The sequence below is a fragment of the Pelodiscus sinensis genome, chromosome 31, assembly GCF_049634645.1.
Source record: "Pelodiscus sinensis isolate JC-2024 chromosome 31, ASM4963464v1, whole genome shotgun sequence".
Classification (NCBI taxonomy): domain Eukaryota; kingdom Metazoa; phylum Chordata; order Testudines; family Trionychidae; genus Pelodiscus; species Pelodiscus sinensis.
Window position 1 is genome coordinate 563,252 of NC_134741.1, and position 18,535 is coordinate 581,786.

At 51.1% G+C, this 18,535-nt stretch overlaps 1 protein-coding gene across 1 annotated transcript; it reads left to right on the top strand.

Moving 5' to 3' along the window:
* Positions 1-526: 526 nt before the first annotated feature.
* LOC142821561 (uncharacterized) lies at positions 527-18,131 on the top strand. The gene is made up of 9 exons (XM_075912841.1): positions 527-593; positions 1,468-1,922; positions 3,900-3,995; positions 5,105-5,127; positions 5,817-5,932; positions 6,485-6,544; positions 12,831-12,902; positions 13,794-13,907; positions 14,212-18,131. Exons 2-9 carry the CDS (start codon positions 1,560-1,562, stop codon positions 15,636-15,638), a joined length of 2,271 nt encoding a protein of 756 aa, XP_075768956.1. The 5' UTR covers positions 527-593; positions 1,468-1,559; the 3' UTR covers positions 15,639-18,131.
* The last annotated feature ends 404 nt before the right edge of the window (positions 18,132-18,535 follow it).

The following is an 18,535-nucleotide window of genomic DNA, read 5'->3' on the forward strand; positions in this document are numbered from 1 at the left end:
AAAGCCGGAAAAAAACGGCGGATATTTAAATCCCCCGCGGATTTCCCTATTACGACCTGTGAAATTAACATGCCCCTTTCGGAAAAGGGGCCAGTGTAGACGAGCTCCTTTAAAATGCAGTGAGCACAAACATACAGCTCCAGTGGGCATGACAAAGTGGAGGGGCATCTGCAGCCCTCCTGAGCCTGCTCAGTGCATCCCAGGTGAATAAGGGATTAAAATAAATGTTGAAGCAAATAAAAAGGCCCCTTGCCAGGGCCACTCTGATTCGCGCCTAATCCCCACTGGGGAAGCTGCTTTAACCCCCCCCCCCCCGCCCCCCGCGCTGGGGCTTTGCTCTCGGTGTTGCAGAATTTACCTGGCGCCCCTCCCCCCACCAGACCTGAATCTACCCAGACCCCACCCTAGCCCCGCCCGCTGCATCTCCCAGCGCGTGCGGGCAGAGACACAGGCTGCAGGAGAACTGCTGCGCACGCGCAGTGCTCAGACACGGGCACAATCTCTCAGGTGAGCATCCTCCTTCCGCGCGCCGCCCCGGGACCAACCAGACGCGCTGGGCAGAAGCCGGACTGGCCCACGTGAGCGCAACAAAGGTCCGGTCCCGGCGCAGCCACGTGAGGCCCCAGCAGCGCGTGCAGGCCCCGCCCCCGCTCCCAGGCCGGCAATGAAGGACCCCCCCGTGTTGTTACACGCCCCGCCCCTGCGGCCCGGCTCCGAAGCAGTCTCTGGGCTGGGGAGCCCCTTGGGCTGGGTCGTACCCAGGCAGCTCCCGGTCTGAGCTAAGCCCACGCGCTGGACTCTAATAGGCGTCACGGGCCTGCTACGCATGCACGGTGGGATGGTGCCACTCCCCCCCCCCCTTGTGCTCCGCCGCGGTCGGGTTTTCGCCGCCCGTCACTCCCCGGCCCTGCTCAGGCCCCGCCCATCCCGCAGCAGCGTCCGACTGCGCGCGCGGGTAGGGAAAGGGAGCGGACTTCGCCGCGGTTACTGCGCAAGCGCCGCGCTTCCTGAGCTGTAGTGAGGGGCCGTTACTCGCTGCGGGGCTGCCGCAGCTTGCCGTGAGGGGCTGTGACCCGCCGTCCTGTGCTGCTGGTGGGTCCGGCGCTGGGTAGGGAGGGCGGCGGCTCCGGCTGGGTAATGGCCTCGTCTCGGGCCGGCCCGGAATTGTCCCCTCCCCTCCCCCGCCGCTGCGGTTGCCCCGCCCCTCGGGCTGTTGGCGCTTCCTGCTACTCACGCTGGCCTGGCGGGGAGGTGGCGAGCAGAGGGGCTGTGAGGGGGATGCGGAGTGTGCGCGGTGGGATTTGAACACAGGATGAGGAGGGGCATGAGCATGAGGGGCGCAGAGACGGGGGATGTCTGGCTGGGGCAGAGAGCTGAGGGGCCCAGGGGAGGCCCTGGTGAGGGTAGGGGGTGAGCAAAGCTTTGGGGGCTTTTTCGGTTTTTAATTTTGATTTTATGCATCCTCAGTGCTGGTACCTCACACACCCGCCCCCTGGACCTGCCCCATTGCTGAGCTCAGGAATGTGACACGGCCCCTGTTCCCCAGCCCAGAGGCAGCCATGGCTGCAGAGAGCCCCGTGGAAAGTGTCTGGGAGGAAGCGCCGCGTCCTGTCTGTCTGGAGGATTTCACTGCCCCTGTCACTCTGGAGTGTGGGCACAATTTCTGCCAGGCCCCCCTCAGCCCTCAAGGCAGAGACACTGAGCAGCAGGGACCCCTCCAGCCCAACCGGCAGCTGGCAAACGTGGTGGAACTAGCCAAGCCGCTGAGATTCCAGTCAACAAAGAGAGCAAGATGGGACGGGGAGCACCAAGAGGCTCTGAAGCTGTTCTGTGAAGAGAATCAAACTCCCATCTCTGTGGTGTATGACAGATCCCAGGCTCACATGGTGGTGCCCTTACAGGAAGCTGCCCAGGAGTACAAGGTACAGAGTTGCTGTCCAGTGTGATGGGAAATAACATTGGCTTTTAATTACAGGCTAATTTCACTGACTGTTACCGGCCACAGATGTGAACCAACCAGTGTAAAGTAGTGGTCTCCAGCCTTTTAAAGTATCACTTTTTGAATTTAAGTGCAATCCAGGATCTACCTCAAACCCAAATACCATTGCCCCACCTCCTTTGTGACCCTTTCCGAGGCCCCTCCTCTGCTCACTACATCCCTTCTCCCTCCTCCATCTTTTCTCCCTTTCATCAGGCAGGGGCAGAGGGTTGGGGTGCAGGAGGAGGTTCACGCTCTGTAAGGGAGTTTGAGCTCAGGGGACTCAGGATTAGAGAAGGGGCTTGGGGTGCAGGAGAGGTACATGACTAGGACAGGGATTCAGGATACAGGCTCCAGCTGCACACTGCTTACCACAGGTGACTCCTCTGTGGTGGTGCAGTGGGGCTCAGGAAGGCTCACCCCAGCACCACTCTCAAAAGCAGCCTACAGACTCCCTCTGTTTGTAGAGATAGAATGCAGGGTGGGAGAAGGAAACAGCTCCCAGGCAAAGAGCAGGAGATGTGCAGCAGCAGGGAGAGGGGGCAGCTGAAGTGCTGCACTTGATAGCCTCTTAGCCAAATCAGTCAAGATCACCTGTCAGAGGCTCCAAGATCTACTGGTTGGTGACCGCTTCTGTAAAGCCTTCATGATACAAGAGATGCTGTAAAAAGTAAATGTTCTGCCTTTGTGGCAACTTATGTCAAGTCTTTACAGATACCTGATGTGGGAAATGTTTCTCTGAGGCTCTAAATCCTGAAACCCAGTCCTCACTGGTGGCAGGAGGGGTGTTTGCACAAGGGAGGGTGTTAATAATCAGAGAGGTTCAGATTACAGGAGCAATAGGCCACTCTGTCAGTGAGCTGCCTTGGGACTGGAGAAGAGGAGGTTACAAGCTGTTACTGATTGGATGAACAGGAATAATAATCTGTCATTTGCCTTATAGATCCGCAATGACATCTGGGCCCTCCACAGTCACCAGCACGGGAAAGTCCCTGCTCTGAGCAGGTCACAGTCCAGTTAGACAAACTGTGGGAAGGGAAGCTGGGGCAGCAAGTTGCTTATAGTCGCCAAACACATCAGGGATAGAGTTCGGTCCTGAACCCTGGTCCAGTTGTTAGACTACACTGCTCCCTGTCCCTCAGCATCACTGAACAGTGATGAAGTGTGGCTGTTAAGAGAGAAAGATGCCCTAGGCTCATCAGGGAGAAGAGGTTTCCCACTGGGATGCTGAACTTCTGGGCTGCTCCGTGAGGGGTTAAACTCTGATGCAGCAGCTGGCACTAGATGAGGTTGCTGGGCTGGATGCTGTGTGGGGCTCCGAGTGCCTTCACTCCACCCATTGCAGGGTTTCAGGAAGCACAGGTCTATGTGCAGAACTGGGATTCAACTGGATTGTAGCAAGAGTTCAAACTGGTTTAACTGATGAGTTAATGTTTTTCGGTGCTAATTACCGGTTAAACTCCCCACTACCCCTGAAGTGCCCACTTGCCTCTGGCAGCTAAAGTCAGTCTGCAGCTGCTAGGCGTTCCTATTGGCCAGCAGTTCTTGTGGCCACCCTGGCAGACCTCGCAAGAGATCCCTGGCCCCAGGAGAGCCCATTTCCACTACCAACCCTGCCTGTCAGCAGGTTAAAAAATACTGTCACTGATAAAATTGTAATCGGTTACATGATTAGTATTATTAACCACCTGCATCATTCTTTATGAAGGTGCCACCACTGATCTGTCCCCCACGCTCGTAGGTGTTCTGCTACATCTGCAGTCTCCTCTTGTGTATTTTTCTATGAACAAAGACATGTACAGAGCTGAGTCCCTATTGGACAGGGGCAGAGCTCCACAAAACTGGGATTCTCTTAAAGGCAGACATATAGGCTCCCAACATCTAAAGTGGTTTGCCCTCGTACTTATTTCTGTTTCTTCAGGAAAAATTGGAGACTCATTTGAAGACTCTGAGGGAGAAGAGAGAAAAGCTGCTGAAAAGGAAAAAAACAGCAGAAGGGAAAAGCCAGGAGTATCTGGTAAGTGCTTGTGGCTAGGGACCAGCAGGGTCTGGCAGTGAGAGGGCTCTGTTAGGAGGCAGACTCCTGTGTGGCCTTGGTGAGGTTGGGCTTGTCTATGTTTCTCTTGCTGGCTGAGATCCATGTGTAGAAAGGCCTTGAGCATCCATGTCAACGCATGAGTTAATGTCCATCCTTTGTGGCTTTCCCAGACATCCTCCCCAAGTGAGCTGAATGCGCCCCTGAAAGACTGTCTGCTCACGTGGTGCATTTATATGTTTGCTTCTTTTTCCTCCCTGGGTATCTCTGTCAGGCTGGTGCTGAGTCCTGCCTCCTGCTGCTGTGGATATGAATTCCCAGAGCCCATGAATAACAAAAGATGCTGCCGACGACAGACATGGGAACATCCCTTTCAGAGGGACATGGGGCAAAAGAGATGCTGGAAGAGACGCATCTGCCTAGTAATCACAAAGAGTCAAATGTTGCAAATTTTAGGGTTTTCCATGGAATTCTCCCTACTGCGCACTCAGCTCCCCGTGAAAGGGCTGTGGGCTCCATCTATGCCCCTGACCAGCCCTTTCCCTGTTTTCACACACAAATGGACCCAAGCCAAGAGGCAGATGATTGTGGCTGAGTTTCAGCAGCTGCTGCAGTTTCTGGAGGAACAAAAGCAGCAACTCCTAGCTCAGCTGGAGAAATTAGATGTGATTGTGAGGTTTCAGATTGACACTGTCAGGAACCTCTCCGTGCAGATTTCCCATATCAGCGAGGGGATCGGTGAGCTGGAGGGGACATGTCAGAAGCCAGCAAATGAATTCCTTAGGTGAGACTGAAGGACAAACATCCCTGCTCCTCACACAGTGAAGAGGGGTTCCTGAATCACAAGTGCTGGGTCCCAGTTGTCATATTTCAGTGCAACACCTTGTGCATTGCTGCCATGTGAATGACACTTGTGCTTTGTAGAGTTACAGGCACAGATCTATTAGAGATAACAAAGCCCCATTCACTCGGGGATCCATATCCCTGGGGCCAGGGTAGGGCCTCTCTTCCCAGGTTTGCAAAATCCCTTCTCAGAGGTCCCCTGTGTGTGTCCAATGGGGCTGAGATTCTTTTCTGTGTCTTTTTTCTAGGACGTCAGAAGCACCCTGAGTAGGTACGTGGCTCTCACTCCCCTCACACTGCACAGAGCAGGGAAAAGGCTTGGAGTGGATGTTAGCACCACATCTCCCCAGAGCTCTACAGCCAGATTTTAGATGTGAATATCTCTAATGCATTTAATTCTGAGGGTCTCATCCTCGCACTTTAGACTCTGGAATTCCCCATTCAGGGCACAGTCTGACCAAGCGTTTCTTAGAGCTGTCACCTCCTTGGGGATTCGTTGCCACAGGACTGTGGGGTAGAACATGGGCCTGTCACTGCTGGGCACTGAGCACATTCAGCCCAGGACAGCAGGGATCAAGAGTCTGTCCCACTCGAGGGCTGCTTGGAGACCTGAGCTGGGGAGAGGGGAGCTGGTGTCTCAGTCTAATCCCTAGTGGACAGATTCCTTCTGCCCTTCACATGGGAACCTCCTCTCCCTCAGCATCTAGAGGCCAAGGAGTGAGTTGGCCATGGAGACTCTATTCCCCTTTACTCCCCCAGCCAGTCTCCCCAGGCCAGAAGTGAAGAACAGAAATGGGATCTTTGAGGGGAAGGTTGTATGGCCATGAGATGTGTTGTCCCTGTTCTCAGGCTGGGAGAATTGGAGGAATTCTAACTCCAGGCCTGTTAGAGCTGAGACTTACTAGCCAGAACTTATCAGCAGTAAACGACATAAAATCACATTGAATTGTTTCTGTCCAGGAGTGATATGGGGCAATTCCAGCTGCCAGAAGAGATTTCCCCTGAACTAGAAGAACAAGGCAGAGGTTTCTCCCAGAAAACGATTGCTCTGTCGGAGACTCTGAGGGAGTTCAAAGGTACCTGGAAGGGATGGATGAGGGGAAAGCAGTTCAAGTATCTGAGACTGTTGAATCTGGCCTCTGAAGCCAACCTTCCCCTGCCTCAGTTCCCACATGGAGAAGGACGGCCTCATCACACTGCTCTCGTTAGAGACACTGAGCGAACAGACCCAAGTGCTTGCAGATAGAGCCAGGGGTTTGCAAACTCTGAACCTCCCATTCCGAGATCAAAATGGCTAAAGTTACTGTGATGGCCACGTGTTCCGCTACCACAGCTCCAGGTTATGATAAGAGGCAGTAAGTGAATGAGAAACCAGGAGGAAGGGGATGAGGAGGGAAGAGTAAATCTCATTTACAGATTCTCTCTCCTGGGACAGGTGTGAGGCTGCAGGGATATTGGTTCCATTGTTGGGAGGTGCCCGAGTGAGAGAGGAAATGAAAGTTTCAGACTCTTTCATACTAAATACCTGGGTGTGTCTCTGATAGAATTGAAATGCAGAGTTCCGAGTGGGACATTGTTATAAATAGGAGAGGCTGGAATCTCACCTCTCTTATCCCTTCCCCCACTAGACACTCTGCCCTCTGCACTGGAGAGAGCAAGAGGAAAATCCCTTGGAGCTTTCAGACGAGGTGAGTTTGCTGGTGGAAATTCTTTAAGAGATGTGAGAATTCCTGTGAAAACATCTTCATGGGATTGTCATTGGATTTACCAACCAAACCCAGGGACCACAGTGCACAAAGCACTAAATCACCCAGTGATCAATGAGGAGCCCCAGGGTTGCTGCATGGGGACTTGTGGACATTTGGAGAAACAGTAGTCTATAGGTTTGTGATGCTAAAGGGGTGAAGTTAAAGCACAAAACGGACGGCACCATCAGGCTCAGATTTCACTGCTCATTCAGTTTCAATATGGGCTTGGTTTCAAACAATAAATAGGCTGAAAGGCTCCTTCACCCAAACTCCCTCCTAGACCCCTTTATCTGTCCTGTATCCCAAACCGTTACCCCAAGCATCCTCCTCCTCTCAATGCCCATCCCGGATCCTCTATTTCCTGCATTTATGTCATGGAAGAGTGCAGCTCTCAGCCACTTTTCATTTGGCTACCCCATCAAAATGAATTACCCACCCTGTCGAGTGGATACAGCTCAGTGAGAGCCAGTAATTGAAAGCTGAAACGAGACTATTTCAGACAAGAGAAGAGGCATGAATGTTTGATAGGGAAGAAGATTCGCTGTTGAAACAAATTAACAAAGAGCTGGTGGATTCTCCCATCTCTTGATGTCTTCAAATCACTGCGGGACTTTCTAGAAAATACACTGTGGGGAAACAGAGCTTAGTGCCTGGGTAACCGGACTAAGTGTAATCGCTTGTGCCACTGAGGGGGTCAGACTGCATAACTGAGGATATCTTCTAATCCCATGAATCTTTAGATCTCATCCTGCAAACACTCAGCACAAGTGTTTAATAATAAGCACACGTATTTAATAACAACACCACCATTCAGATGCTTAACTTCACTGATTCTCTATGGGTATGTCTACACTACAGCAGTAATTTGAACTAACTTAATTTGAATTAGTTAATTCGAACTAAGCTAATTCGAACTAGTGCATCTAGACCTAAAAACTAGTTCAAATTAGTGTTTTGCTAATTCGAACTAGCATGTCCACATTGAGTGGACCCTGAACCGAGGTTAAGGATGGCCGGAAGCAGTGCCGGCAGGGCATCAGGTTAGGACTTAGAGCGTGGAGCTGCTATCTCAGGCTAGCTGAGGGCTGTGGTTAAAGGGACCCAATCCTCACCCCGGACAGACAGTTCTCAGGGGTTCCCCGCTCGCTTGTCTAACTCGATGAGGGACAGCAAAGCAGTCCTGGCTTGGAGTGCCCTGAATGCCTGCACTCGGCACATCACAGCACTCGGCCATTAGACCGGCTGCACTTGCCGCAGGCTGCCATCCGGGGGAGGGTGTGTCAATCGGGGAGCTGCAGGAGAGCATTCACCCTGAGGAGCCCACAGAGCCACCCCAGTCCTTCCCATCGGGGGCTCGTACCCCATTCCTCCCTCACCTCCTTCCACTTACCCCTCCCTAGCCCCCCTTCCTGATGTACAAAATAAAGGACACGTGTGTTCAAAAATAGAAACTCTCTTTATTGAACAAAATAGGGGGAGACTGGAAAAAGGAGGTGGGAGAGGGGAAGAGAGAGGGTGGGAGAGGGGAGGGCAACTAAAATGATCAGGGGTTTGGAACAGGTCCCATATGAAGAGAGGCTAAAGAGACTGGGACTTTTCAGCTTAGAAAAGAGGAGACTGAGGGGGTGATATGATAGAGGTTTATATGCACCCTCTCCACATCACTCATGCTTTTAAAGAAAAGTTCTTCATTAGTTCCCATAATAGAAGGACTCTCTAGAGGACACCAAATTAAATTAATGGGTAGCAGGCTTCAAACTAATAACAGAAATTTCTTCTTCACAAAGCAAATAGTCAACCTATGGAACTCCTTGCTGCAGGAGGCTAGAACTATAACAGAGTTTAAAGAGAAGTTAGATAAATTCATGGAGGTTGGGTCCATGGAGTGCTATTAGCCAGGGGGTAGAAATGATGTCCCTGGCCTCTGTTTATGGAAGGCTGGAGATGGATGGCATGAGACAAATGGCTTGGTCATTGTCTTTGGTCCATTACCTCCAGGGTACCTAGTGTTGGCCGCTGTCTGCAGACAGGCTACTGGGCTAGATGGATCTTTGGTCTGACCCAGTACGGCCATTCTTATGTTTTTATGTTCTAAGATCCGGGCTCACGGTCGGGGTCTCACTTCACCACCTTGATTTTCATGCAAACCTGCTCCTGGGTGGCCAGGCTGGCAGCTCTCCTGCCCTAGACGGCCACTTTCCTGTGCCTAGTGTGGAGGTGATGGATGTTGGAGGTTTCCCCCTAAACCTCAATGAGGTTCACGATGTCCGCACTAGACAAGGCGGGTGCCCGCCTCTTGCGGCCCCGGGCAGGCTCCTGGGAGCCGCCAGCCTGGTCCCAGGAAGAGGCGGACGGCTGGGTGGCAGTGGGTGGCTGGCTCGTGCCGTGCCAGGTGAAGGGTCTGCTGTCTGGGTGCTGGCAGGCTTGCACCTTGCACGGGCACCGTAGCCAGACCGTGCCCCTTTAAGGGCTCCAGGGCCGGGAGGGGGGCAGACGAGTTTCCCTGGTGGTACCCAGAGTGGCCACCAGGGCAAGCTGGGGAGGGTTAGCCTCCCACTAGTTCGAATTAAGTGGCTACACAGCCCTTAATTCGAACTACTTAATTCGAACTAGGCGTTAGTCCTCGTAGAATGAGGTTTACCTGGTTCGAATTAAGCGCTCTGCTAGTTCGAATTAAGTTCTGTTAGTTCGAGTTAACTTTGTAGTGTAGACATACCCTATTTTGGAAAGGTATTATAACGTCTCTGTGAGATGAGAGCAAAGTTTGTCCTGCAAATCTGTAAATGAAGACTAAGGGTTTTAAATACAGCAGCCTGCATTTAACCTATGTCCATGTTCAGGCAGATGAATACATGGCTTGTTATCAGAAACACTGGGTGCTGAGAACTATATCCCATTGTTGCAGACACAGTAATCTTGTAACTCAAGCCAGGTACCGGGAGAAATGAATATGAATTTGGGATCTAACTCTCGTATGCTATTAATGGAATATCTAGACTAAAACTTTTGTTCACAGTGGCAGAGTCTAACATGTGTCACATCACTAGGGACAGAGTCTGGGGAGAATGGGGGTGTGGAAAAGATTAAAGCCCCTTCAGAAATGTCTCCAATTCGCCTTCTCCCCCTGCCAGGCTGCAGAACACCCATGTCTGTCTCTAGCTCAGCCCCCAGCCTTCAGAGCCAGGGACAGGAGATGGCTATGGCGGAGCTGGTTAGCGTCCAGGAGGTGGCTGTGTATTTCTCTGAGGAGGAATGGGCTTTGCTGGACCCAGGCCAGAGAGCCCTCTACAGGGATGTGATGCAAGAGAATTATGAGGCTGTGAACTGGCTGAGTAAGGATTCTTGTCCCCTTGGGTAACAAAAGCTGGGTGGGCTCTGGAGCAGCTGGGTTGGGTTTGGTTCAGGATCATACATTGTCTTTGCCCATAATGTTATGAGTACAGGCAGTTCCCGGGTTACATCAATCCGACTTATGTCGGATCCCTAGTTACGAATGGGGTGGGTGCAGGCATTGTCCGCACAGTGCGTGCGGGCTCTGGGCAGCTTCCGGCACACAGAAGCATCCCCGGGGCTCACTCACTTGGATCCTGGGATCCACCTCCTCCTCCTCGGGGAAATCCCCCTCCTCGGGCCAGCTCCTCCAGCCCGCAGACTCCATGGGGCCGGGCTCGGACCAGCCTCCGCCTGTAGCAGCAGCTGGCTGCGGGGAAAGGGGCCCCTCAGAGGTGCCGGGCGGAGGAAAAGTGCTTCCCCACGCCCACTGCCCGCCGCGGCCTAGCAGCCTGCCCGCCCTGCCCGCCGGCCCGCCCTGCCCGCCGGCCGGCCTCAGCCCACCCCCCCAGCGCCAGGCTGCCGAATCAGTGGTCAAAAGCAGCCTCCCCACCCCCATTCCCGCCTTCCCCCTCCTCCCCTCTATACATGCCGGGCCCCGTGGCTGCTTGACAGCCCAGAGCAGCCGCCTGCTGTGTCTCAACCTGCAGCTCTCACGCTAACAAGGGGTAGCCTGCGCCTGAGGCAGCCTAGGAAATGTAGTCCCCCTGGTGCCCAAGGGGTCCGTCCCCCACCGCCCAGGTTGAAGAGCAAAGCAAAGAGCATGTGTTCCCTAGACTGTTGCTCTGCAGCTGTCAAAATGCAAAATGGTTGCATTCAGTCTGACTTCAGCACCAATTTAGCAATTGCTTGGAAATGGACAAATATTTGAATATTTTGAGAAATGTTGTGTGAATATTTTCTCATCTGGACTGCCTTTCTGGGCTCTATCCCAAGAATATCATCATAGTATCTAAACTCCTTGGAATGGGGGTCTCTTTTTTTCTAGAACACTGAGACTGTTGAATGAATAAAGTATACCTTCATGAAATCTAGAAATTCTTCCCTTTCCAACGCTGTCATGGTCCAACTCAGTAGATGCTAGCATGGAAAAATATTAATGAACATCTTTTTATGTGCTTTATTTTAAAATAGTGAGGTACACAAGCCAAAAACAAAGTGTTATTGCTTAATATAAAACTTTCCCCTACAATATGTACCAGTTCCGACTTACATATAAATTCAACTTAAGAACAAACCTACAGTCCCTATCTTGTACGTAACCCGGAGACTGCCTGTATCTGCCCCAATAATCCTGGCTCTTCTGTGAAAGACTGTCCCCTCCGTGGCCCCTCCCAGGGAAAGCAGGTTGAGGGACTTAACAGTGGAGCTGCTCTTCCCACAGCTAAGGTCTCAGTGTGCTTCCTCCCTATCTTGACTAGAGGTGTGAGTAGAAGGGCTCAGGAAGGAACAGCAGGTACTAGAGGTCTGGCTCTGCATCTGGGTCTATCTGCTGTTAGTGGCTGCAGGTTCCCCTTGTGGCAGTGGGCTGAACCACTGGAAGGTGGGTGCAGTTCCCAAAGTCCTTCCTGCCTGTACCTGATCTCTGTGACATGCTGTTCTTGCCAGTGGGAGGGGCTGGGGCTGAGGGAGGGTGGATGAGGCAGTTCATGCTCTGTGAGTATTTTGTCCGAGATAGCTTTGTAGTAGAGAAACGTGAGCAGAGCTCTCCTTGCATTTCAGGCTCAGGCTGGGTTTCCTTTCAAAAGTTCAGCTTCATTCTCTCTGGTGCTCACTTGCCTCTATGTGCAGTGGAGATAAATCACGTCATCTGTCTTGTGTTTTTAGAGTGAAATATTTTTGAGTAGGGACTTTTTCTTCCTGTGTGAATGTCTGGCTTCGTGCTCAGGAGACCTGTGTTCAGTTCTCTGCCCGTCACAATCTTCCTGTGTTACCTTGATCAAGTCCCTTAGACTCTCTGTGTGCAGTCACCTCTCTCTTTAATAGCTATTATAGAGTGTCCCTATTTCTCAGGGCTTGGAAGGATACCAACACTAAGGGGTGATGCTTAGCTCCATATGTGCACCCCGATAGCACAGTTGTGTCCTGATTTACACCAGAGTTCCCAGGTGCTGCTGTGATTGATAATTTTGCTTCCTGCAGCGACTGCAGTGCCATTAGAATTGCTGCTAGCGCCACAGAGCGTTATTATGGCTGTTCAGGGTGGCTCTTTCTGGAGTTCTGATGCCAGCAACACTGGCAGAGCCTGCGGCTTATCCATGCAGCACAGCTCAGGGTTGCTGCTAAGAAAGATCCAGGCTCCATTTGGAGGCAAAGGCACTCGGCCAAGTTTATTGTGAAAAGGAGTACGGTGCAGGTATCCTAGCTCCTCAGACATAGGTATAGTGAGACTTGTCCCAACCCAATAACAGTACCAGTCAGTCAGCAGTGAGAATGCTGCCTCTTAGCCAGCATCAACATGCCCCTCCTGTGACTTCTCAAAAATTGACACAAACAAAATGCATGTTGTTCCATGTGTTCTACCCCCTTAGCCTCCTGCCTGTTTCTTTGAACAAAACGTCCGTATCCATTATCCCTTCATCCCGCTCTTTTGCACAAGGGTCGGTGTCTTTCTGAGCCATCTCTTAGGACTGTGTTTGCAGCTACTGTGGAGATCTGTGTGTTGATTGGCCTCTTCCTGCTCAGGAATGTGCTTTCCTAATTAGTTGGTACCCAGTGTTCCACCATTCTGCCAAAGCCCAGCCTGTTCTAGTTCAAAAAGAATGGACATACACAGCTGCAATAAACCTTTTGTGAAGTGTGCTGAGTGCCATGTCAATGGGAATGTTCTGATGTGATGACTATGATTATTTTATTTAACAGCAGTAGCACAATGATCTCCATGGTCTTGTCACAGGTGGATCTTCTGAACAGAAAATGAAGTTCCAAGAAGGGGTGGGGCCAAAGCTGAGGGAAACGTACTCACAAGGTGTGAAGGTGATAGATTCTGTGCAATCCTGGAGGGGCACCAAATCAAAGGCCAGGCTGGCCAGAAGAGCCAGACTGGGAAACTACACAAAGGCTGCTGCTGGCAGAGTAGAACGGAGGCTGCATAAGGGGAGCTGAGCAACAGCTACAAGCACCAGAGAAGCAGCACGGCCCAGCTCCGCCCTGGCTTGCCCCAACAGAAGCCCAGCGTCATCCTGGGCAGCCAGGGGAATGGCAACTGTTGTGGACAGCTGGCAGGGCCCACCCAGACACAGGCAGTTGGGATCAGGAGTGTGGCGCACAGGCAGGGCGTGAAGCAACCAGCCAAGGATTCACTTAGATGCTCAGGCAACTTCCTCTGCCTCCTCCTGGCCCGAGTAGAACATCTGAGCCAAAGATCAGGGCAAGCCCAGCCCATCAGCCAGGGGTTTTGTGGACAGACTTGGGGAGCTAGACATCTGCTGGGTCCTTCATCTCCAAGTCCTAGTGATCTGCCATGTGGCAGCTGCAGTCTGAGCCCTATCTGGGGACCTTGGTGTCACACCTTCATGCACTCACTAGAGCTCCCCTTCTGAGCAGTGTGTTCCTGTCCAGCTGTGGGATTCCAGGAGGATGGAACGGGCTGTGAGGGGGGCTGAGCTGTACTCTAGAGAGTGCAGCAGAGTGCTTAGCTGTCCTGGGGAATGAGCTGGGCCATTCCCAAGGTGGGGGAGTGCTGCATCTTTACTGCAGGTGAGTGTGTCCTGGGATCTTGTACCAGCCAGAGCCCAGTCTCTGCAAGGTGGGGAAAGGAGCCTCTCTGGGTGGGTGACTCGGATCCTGGCTCTGGAAGCAGTAATGGCAAAGACCTTAATGAACAAGATCAGCACTTGGTTCATTGCTCTCCAAACAGGATTTCCAGTCTCCGAAACTGATGTGATCTCCTGGGTGGAGCGAGAGGAGGAGTTGCAGGTCCCAGATCCTCCGAGCTGTGAGGAAGGGGAGATCATCAGCAACACCTGGATAGGTGAGCAATCAGTTAAACTGACTCAGAAACCAATTTCTGTCTCCTTATAGCAGATGTAACTTGTGTGTTTTCATGAAGTCTGACTGACTGTTCAGCTTGTATTCAACTCCAGTCAGAGTGTGGTGGGCGAGGAAAGGCTGGGTTCTCTTCTCTGTGGAAGGGTTGTGAAGGAGGACGACGAACTCAGCTCATGATAATTTGACCATTATTTGAGCGTGTGTCCCCTTTTCTATTCCTCTTTTAGTGTTTCCTTGCAGTTCATCGTGGAGAATAACTTCTGTCTGGATCATTTCTCTTCTAACAGGTGACGGGACACTGACTGAGAACCATGAAAAGAGTCTTCAGCAGGAAGGACTGGAGCAAGTGTCTCCATGTGGACTATTACTGAGACGATCTGAAGGGCATGTTTTCCAATTACGTGAGCAAGGAGAGAGCTGTGAGAGTCAGCATAGCCCAAAAAAGCAGCAGGGAAACCATCTAGGAGAGGGACAGGGTAACTCCAGTAGTAGGAGCACAGGGGAGAAAAGAAACACAGAAACCGTTCAACAGGAAATCCCCCATCAACAGTCATCCTGCACGTGTAGTGACTGTGAAACTCTTCCTGAACATCAAAGGGTCCATACGGGAGAGAAGCCCTTCAAGTGCTCTGACTCTGGGAAAAGCTTCAGTGAGCACTCACACTTTACAAACCATCAGAAAATATATACAAGAGACGCATCCCATAATTGCTCTGACTGTGGGAAAAACTTCAGTACAAACTCACACTTTGTTATCCATAGGATGGCTCACACAGGAGAAAAGCCTTTCAATTGCTCTGCCTGTGGGAAAAGCTTCAGTCAGAAGTCAAACCTTGTTACCCATAGGAAGAGCCACACAGGAGAGAAACCCTTCAATTGCTCTGACTGCGGGAAAAACTTCAGTAGCAGCTCACACCTTGTTACCCATAGGAGGAGCCACACAGGGGAGAAACCTTTCAATTGCTCTGACTGCGAGAAAAGCTTCAGTCAGATTTCACACCTTGTTAGACATAGGAGGACCCACACAGGGGAAAAACCCTTCTACTGCTCTGACTGCGGAAAAAGCTTCAGTAGTAACGCAGAACTGATTACCCATTGGAGGAGCCACACAGGAGAGAAACCTTTCAATTGCACTGACTGTGGGAAAAGCTTCAGTCAGAAGTCAAACCTTGTTACCCATAGGAAGAGCCACACAGGAGAGAAACCTTATAATTGCTCTGACTGTGGACAAAGCTTCAGTATCAGCACAAGTCTTGTTAGTCATAGGATGACCCACACAGGAGAGAAACCCTTCTACTGCTCTGACTGTGGGAAAAGCTTCAGTCAGAAGTCAAACCTTGTTACCCATAGGAGGAGCCACACAGGAGAGAAACCTTTCAATTGCTCTGACTGCGGGAAAAGCTTCAGTCACAGCTCAAGCCTTTTTGACCATAGGAGGACCCACACAGGAGAGAAACCTTTCAATTGCTCTGACTGCGGGAAAAGCTTCAGTCGCCGCGCAAGCCTTTTTGACCATAGGAGGATCCACACAGGAGAGAAATCTTTAAATTGTTCTGACTGCGGGAAAAGCTTCAGTCACCGTGCAAGCCTTTTATACCATAAGAGGACCCACACAGGAAAGAACCTTTTCAATTGCTCTGACTGCGGGAAAAGCTTCAGTCAGTGCTCCTGCATTACTAGCCATCAGAATACATACAAGAGAGTTGCCTTATAAAAGCTCTGATTGCAGAAAAGGCTTCAAACACAGGTCAGACTTTGTTAAAGATTAGACAGTCCACAGAGGGGAGAAAACCATTCAGTTATTTTGACGGGGGAAAGCTTCAGTCAGAGCTCAAATCTTCTTAGCCTTTGGAGGACCCACAGAGGGGAGAAATGTGTAACCTGAGTTCCCTTTAAGCTGCCTGGCCAGGTGGCTGTTGTCCCAGAAGATCCCTTGGGGAGGGCCTCCTGGGGTACTGACCTGGCCTCTTCCACTCACCTTTCTGCTTTCTGGGGCTTCTCACCACCTGGTCCTCCTGGGGTAGCTCCTTAGTCTCACCTGGCCAAGGCCCCAAGCTGAGATTCCTGCCCCCACCCCCGCCTCTGTGCAGTTGTACAGACGCTGAACATCTTCAGGTCTGAGGAGAGTGCAGTTTAGGGCCCAGTTTCCTGGGATTGCACTTCCCAAATGGGATCAAACCCCAAAGAATGGGGTAAGCCCCTGTGACAGACCGGGCCGTGTCTGGGCACAGCTGAGGGCATCCGCTCAGGGCAAATTGCTCAAATCCGGGGCTTCTTACAGCCCCCTTGACTGGTGACCTCTCCAAACAGGCCACAAACCAGTCTCACAGAGCGCTTCAGCTGCCTGCCTGAAGCCTCACGAGCAAAAGCCCTCCGACGCCCCAGCAATATCCATGCCCCAGATGGCCCCGGGCCTATACACAGGTGGGGGGGTCCTAGCACCCAATCCCACCTACCCCGAACAAGTTCTGTCCGGTCCAAGAAACCAGCCACAGATCCCTGGTCAATTTACCCTCTGGATCTTACCCACAAATCACGCTGGGCCAATCCTTTAGAATCTATAACTAAAGGTTTATTATCACAAGAAAGAAAAGCATGAGAGTAAGGTTATTAAAGTACAGTACGTTACATGCACCAAATCTCCCAGTTCTCGATGCAGGCTCTAGCAGAGATGTTGCAGCTGCTGGTTTAAAAGTTCTTATTGCACATCCTACGATCAGGATGGGTTCACAGGTCTTCCGGGCTCTTCAATCCCTGCAGTGCTGCCTCTGGGATGAAGTGCTGAGCTGAGAACCAAAATGGCATTGACTGCATGGCCTCTTTATACCTCCTTCCTGGCCTCTTCTTGTATGCAGCAAGTCACCTGGTCAGAGGCCAATCTCTATGTTCCCTGCTGGCTGCCCTCAGGTGACAAACCCCATTCTTTGGCTGTGTCCATAGCCTATTGAGAGCCATTGTTCCACAGGGCTTTGCTACTCAGCCTGTCCATAGCCATGCTTAACCCTATTCAGAGAAATATTCAGCTTCCACACAGATTACAGATTCCTACCTACACACACAGACATTATATGCTCACATAGCGTACATAAGATTAACAAACAATAATTTCCCATTCAATACCCCACATGGCTCCCTTTCATACCAGTTTCTGGGGCCAACACCCCCACCTACGGGTGCAGCAGCGATCTGGCTGCTTCCCTCCAATTCAGTAATGTGACAGCCCCATTTAGCAATGAAAGGGGAATGTGCACACTGATTGCTCCCATAGGTAGTAATTGTTTACACTAGGCTTGATAGTAAGTAAAAGTGATTTTATTAAGTACAAGCTGTACGATTTAAGTGGTGATAAGTGAGAACAGGCAGAGCAAAGCAGATTACAAACTCAAAGGTAACAAAAAATGCTTTGTTAATGCTCCACTGAAACTTCAGTACAAACTTTTACAAACTCCCCCTAAAACCTCTTTTCCAGCTGCCCCTCCAAACCAGGGCTCTCCCCCACCCTGGGGTCTTTGGCTTCTTCCTTCACATGCAGCCCAACCAAAAGACCAAGTTCTCCAGGTGGATGTTATTTCCAAATAACGGCTTGCTGTGTAGACATGCACTGTAATTCCAAAATAAGGCTGCTGTGTAGATGCACCCCAAGGGTCACTGACAAGTGGCCTGGGCTCCCCATACACAGGAATCCCAGTGTGGTTTCTGTGGTCCTAAGTCCGGCTTCTGAGGGCTGCAGGAGAAAGACCTGGTGTGGACAGGGAAATCCCAATGAACCTCCCAGCAGAGCATGACTGGTCCCATCTCAGAGCCCTGGTTCCATCTCTGGGTTTAGTTCCTGCTGGGCTTTTCTGGACTATTCCAGATCATTTGTTCAGGTGAACTTGTGTTTTTGTTTTAGTACAATGACATATAGAACTTTTTAACTAACACAGACATGTAATGAGGCAAGAAATAAAGCAGGTTTAGCCACTGAAGAAGAAAATGAGTAAGTTTGTTTATTTCCTAGATTCTGAGGCTTAAAAGATTTCCTTATGTTTCACTCTTATAAATGTGAGCATGTTGAATAACCTACCCTGTGTTGTGGGTTTTCTGTCTCTGTGAAGGCCATTGGGTCATGCACTTTGATCTCTGGTTAGTTAGATGTGCAGACAGCACAACACAAATGAGAACTTACCAGAATAAAAGCAGCGAGGAGTCCTGTGGCACCTTATAGGCTAACCGAAGTGTTGGAGCATAAGCTTTTGTGGGCAAAGGCCCACTTTGTCAGATGCATCTGACGAAGTGGGTCTTTGCCCACGAAAGCTTATGCTCCAACACTTCAGTTAGTCTATAAGGTGCCACATGACTCCTCGCTGCTTTTACAGATTCAGACTAACACAGCTACCCCTCTGATAACTTACCAGAATGTTCATTGTATTTTAACCATATGCTAGCCTTTGCCACAAGCTCTGTGTGCAGTTTAAGCAATGACAATGGTCAGTATCTCTCAGCAGTGGGGCTGGAACAAAAGAAGGTGGGGGGGACATGACAGTTGCCCTGACACTGTGACATCCTCCCTCTGCCCCCCAGAGATGCCCCTGTCTGCAGGTTTCTAATCTCCCAACCAAAGCCCTTCAG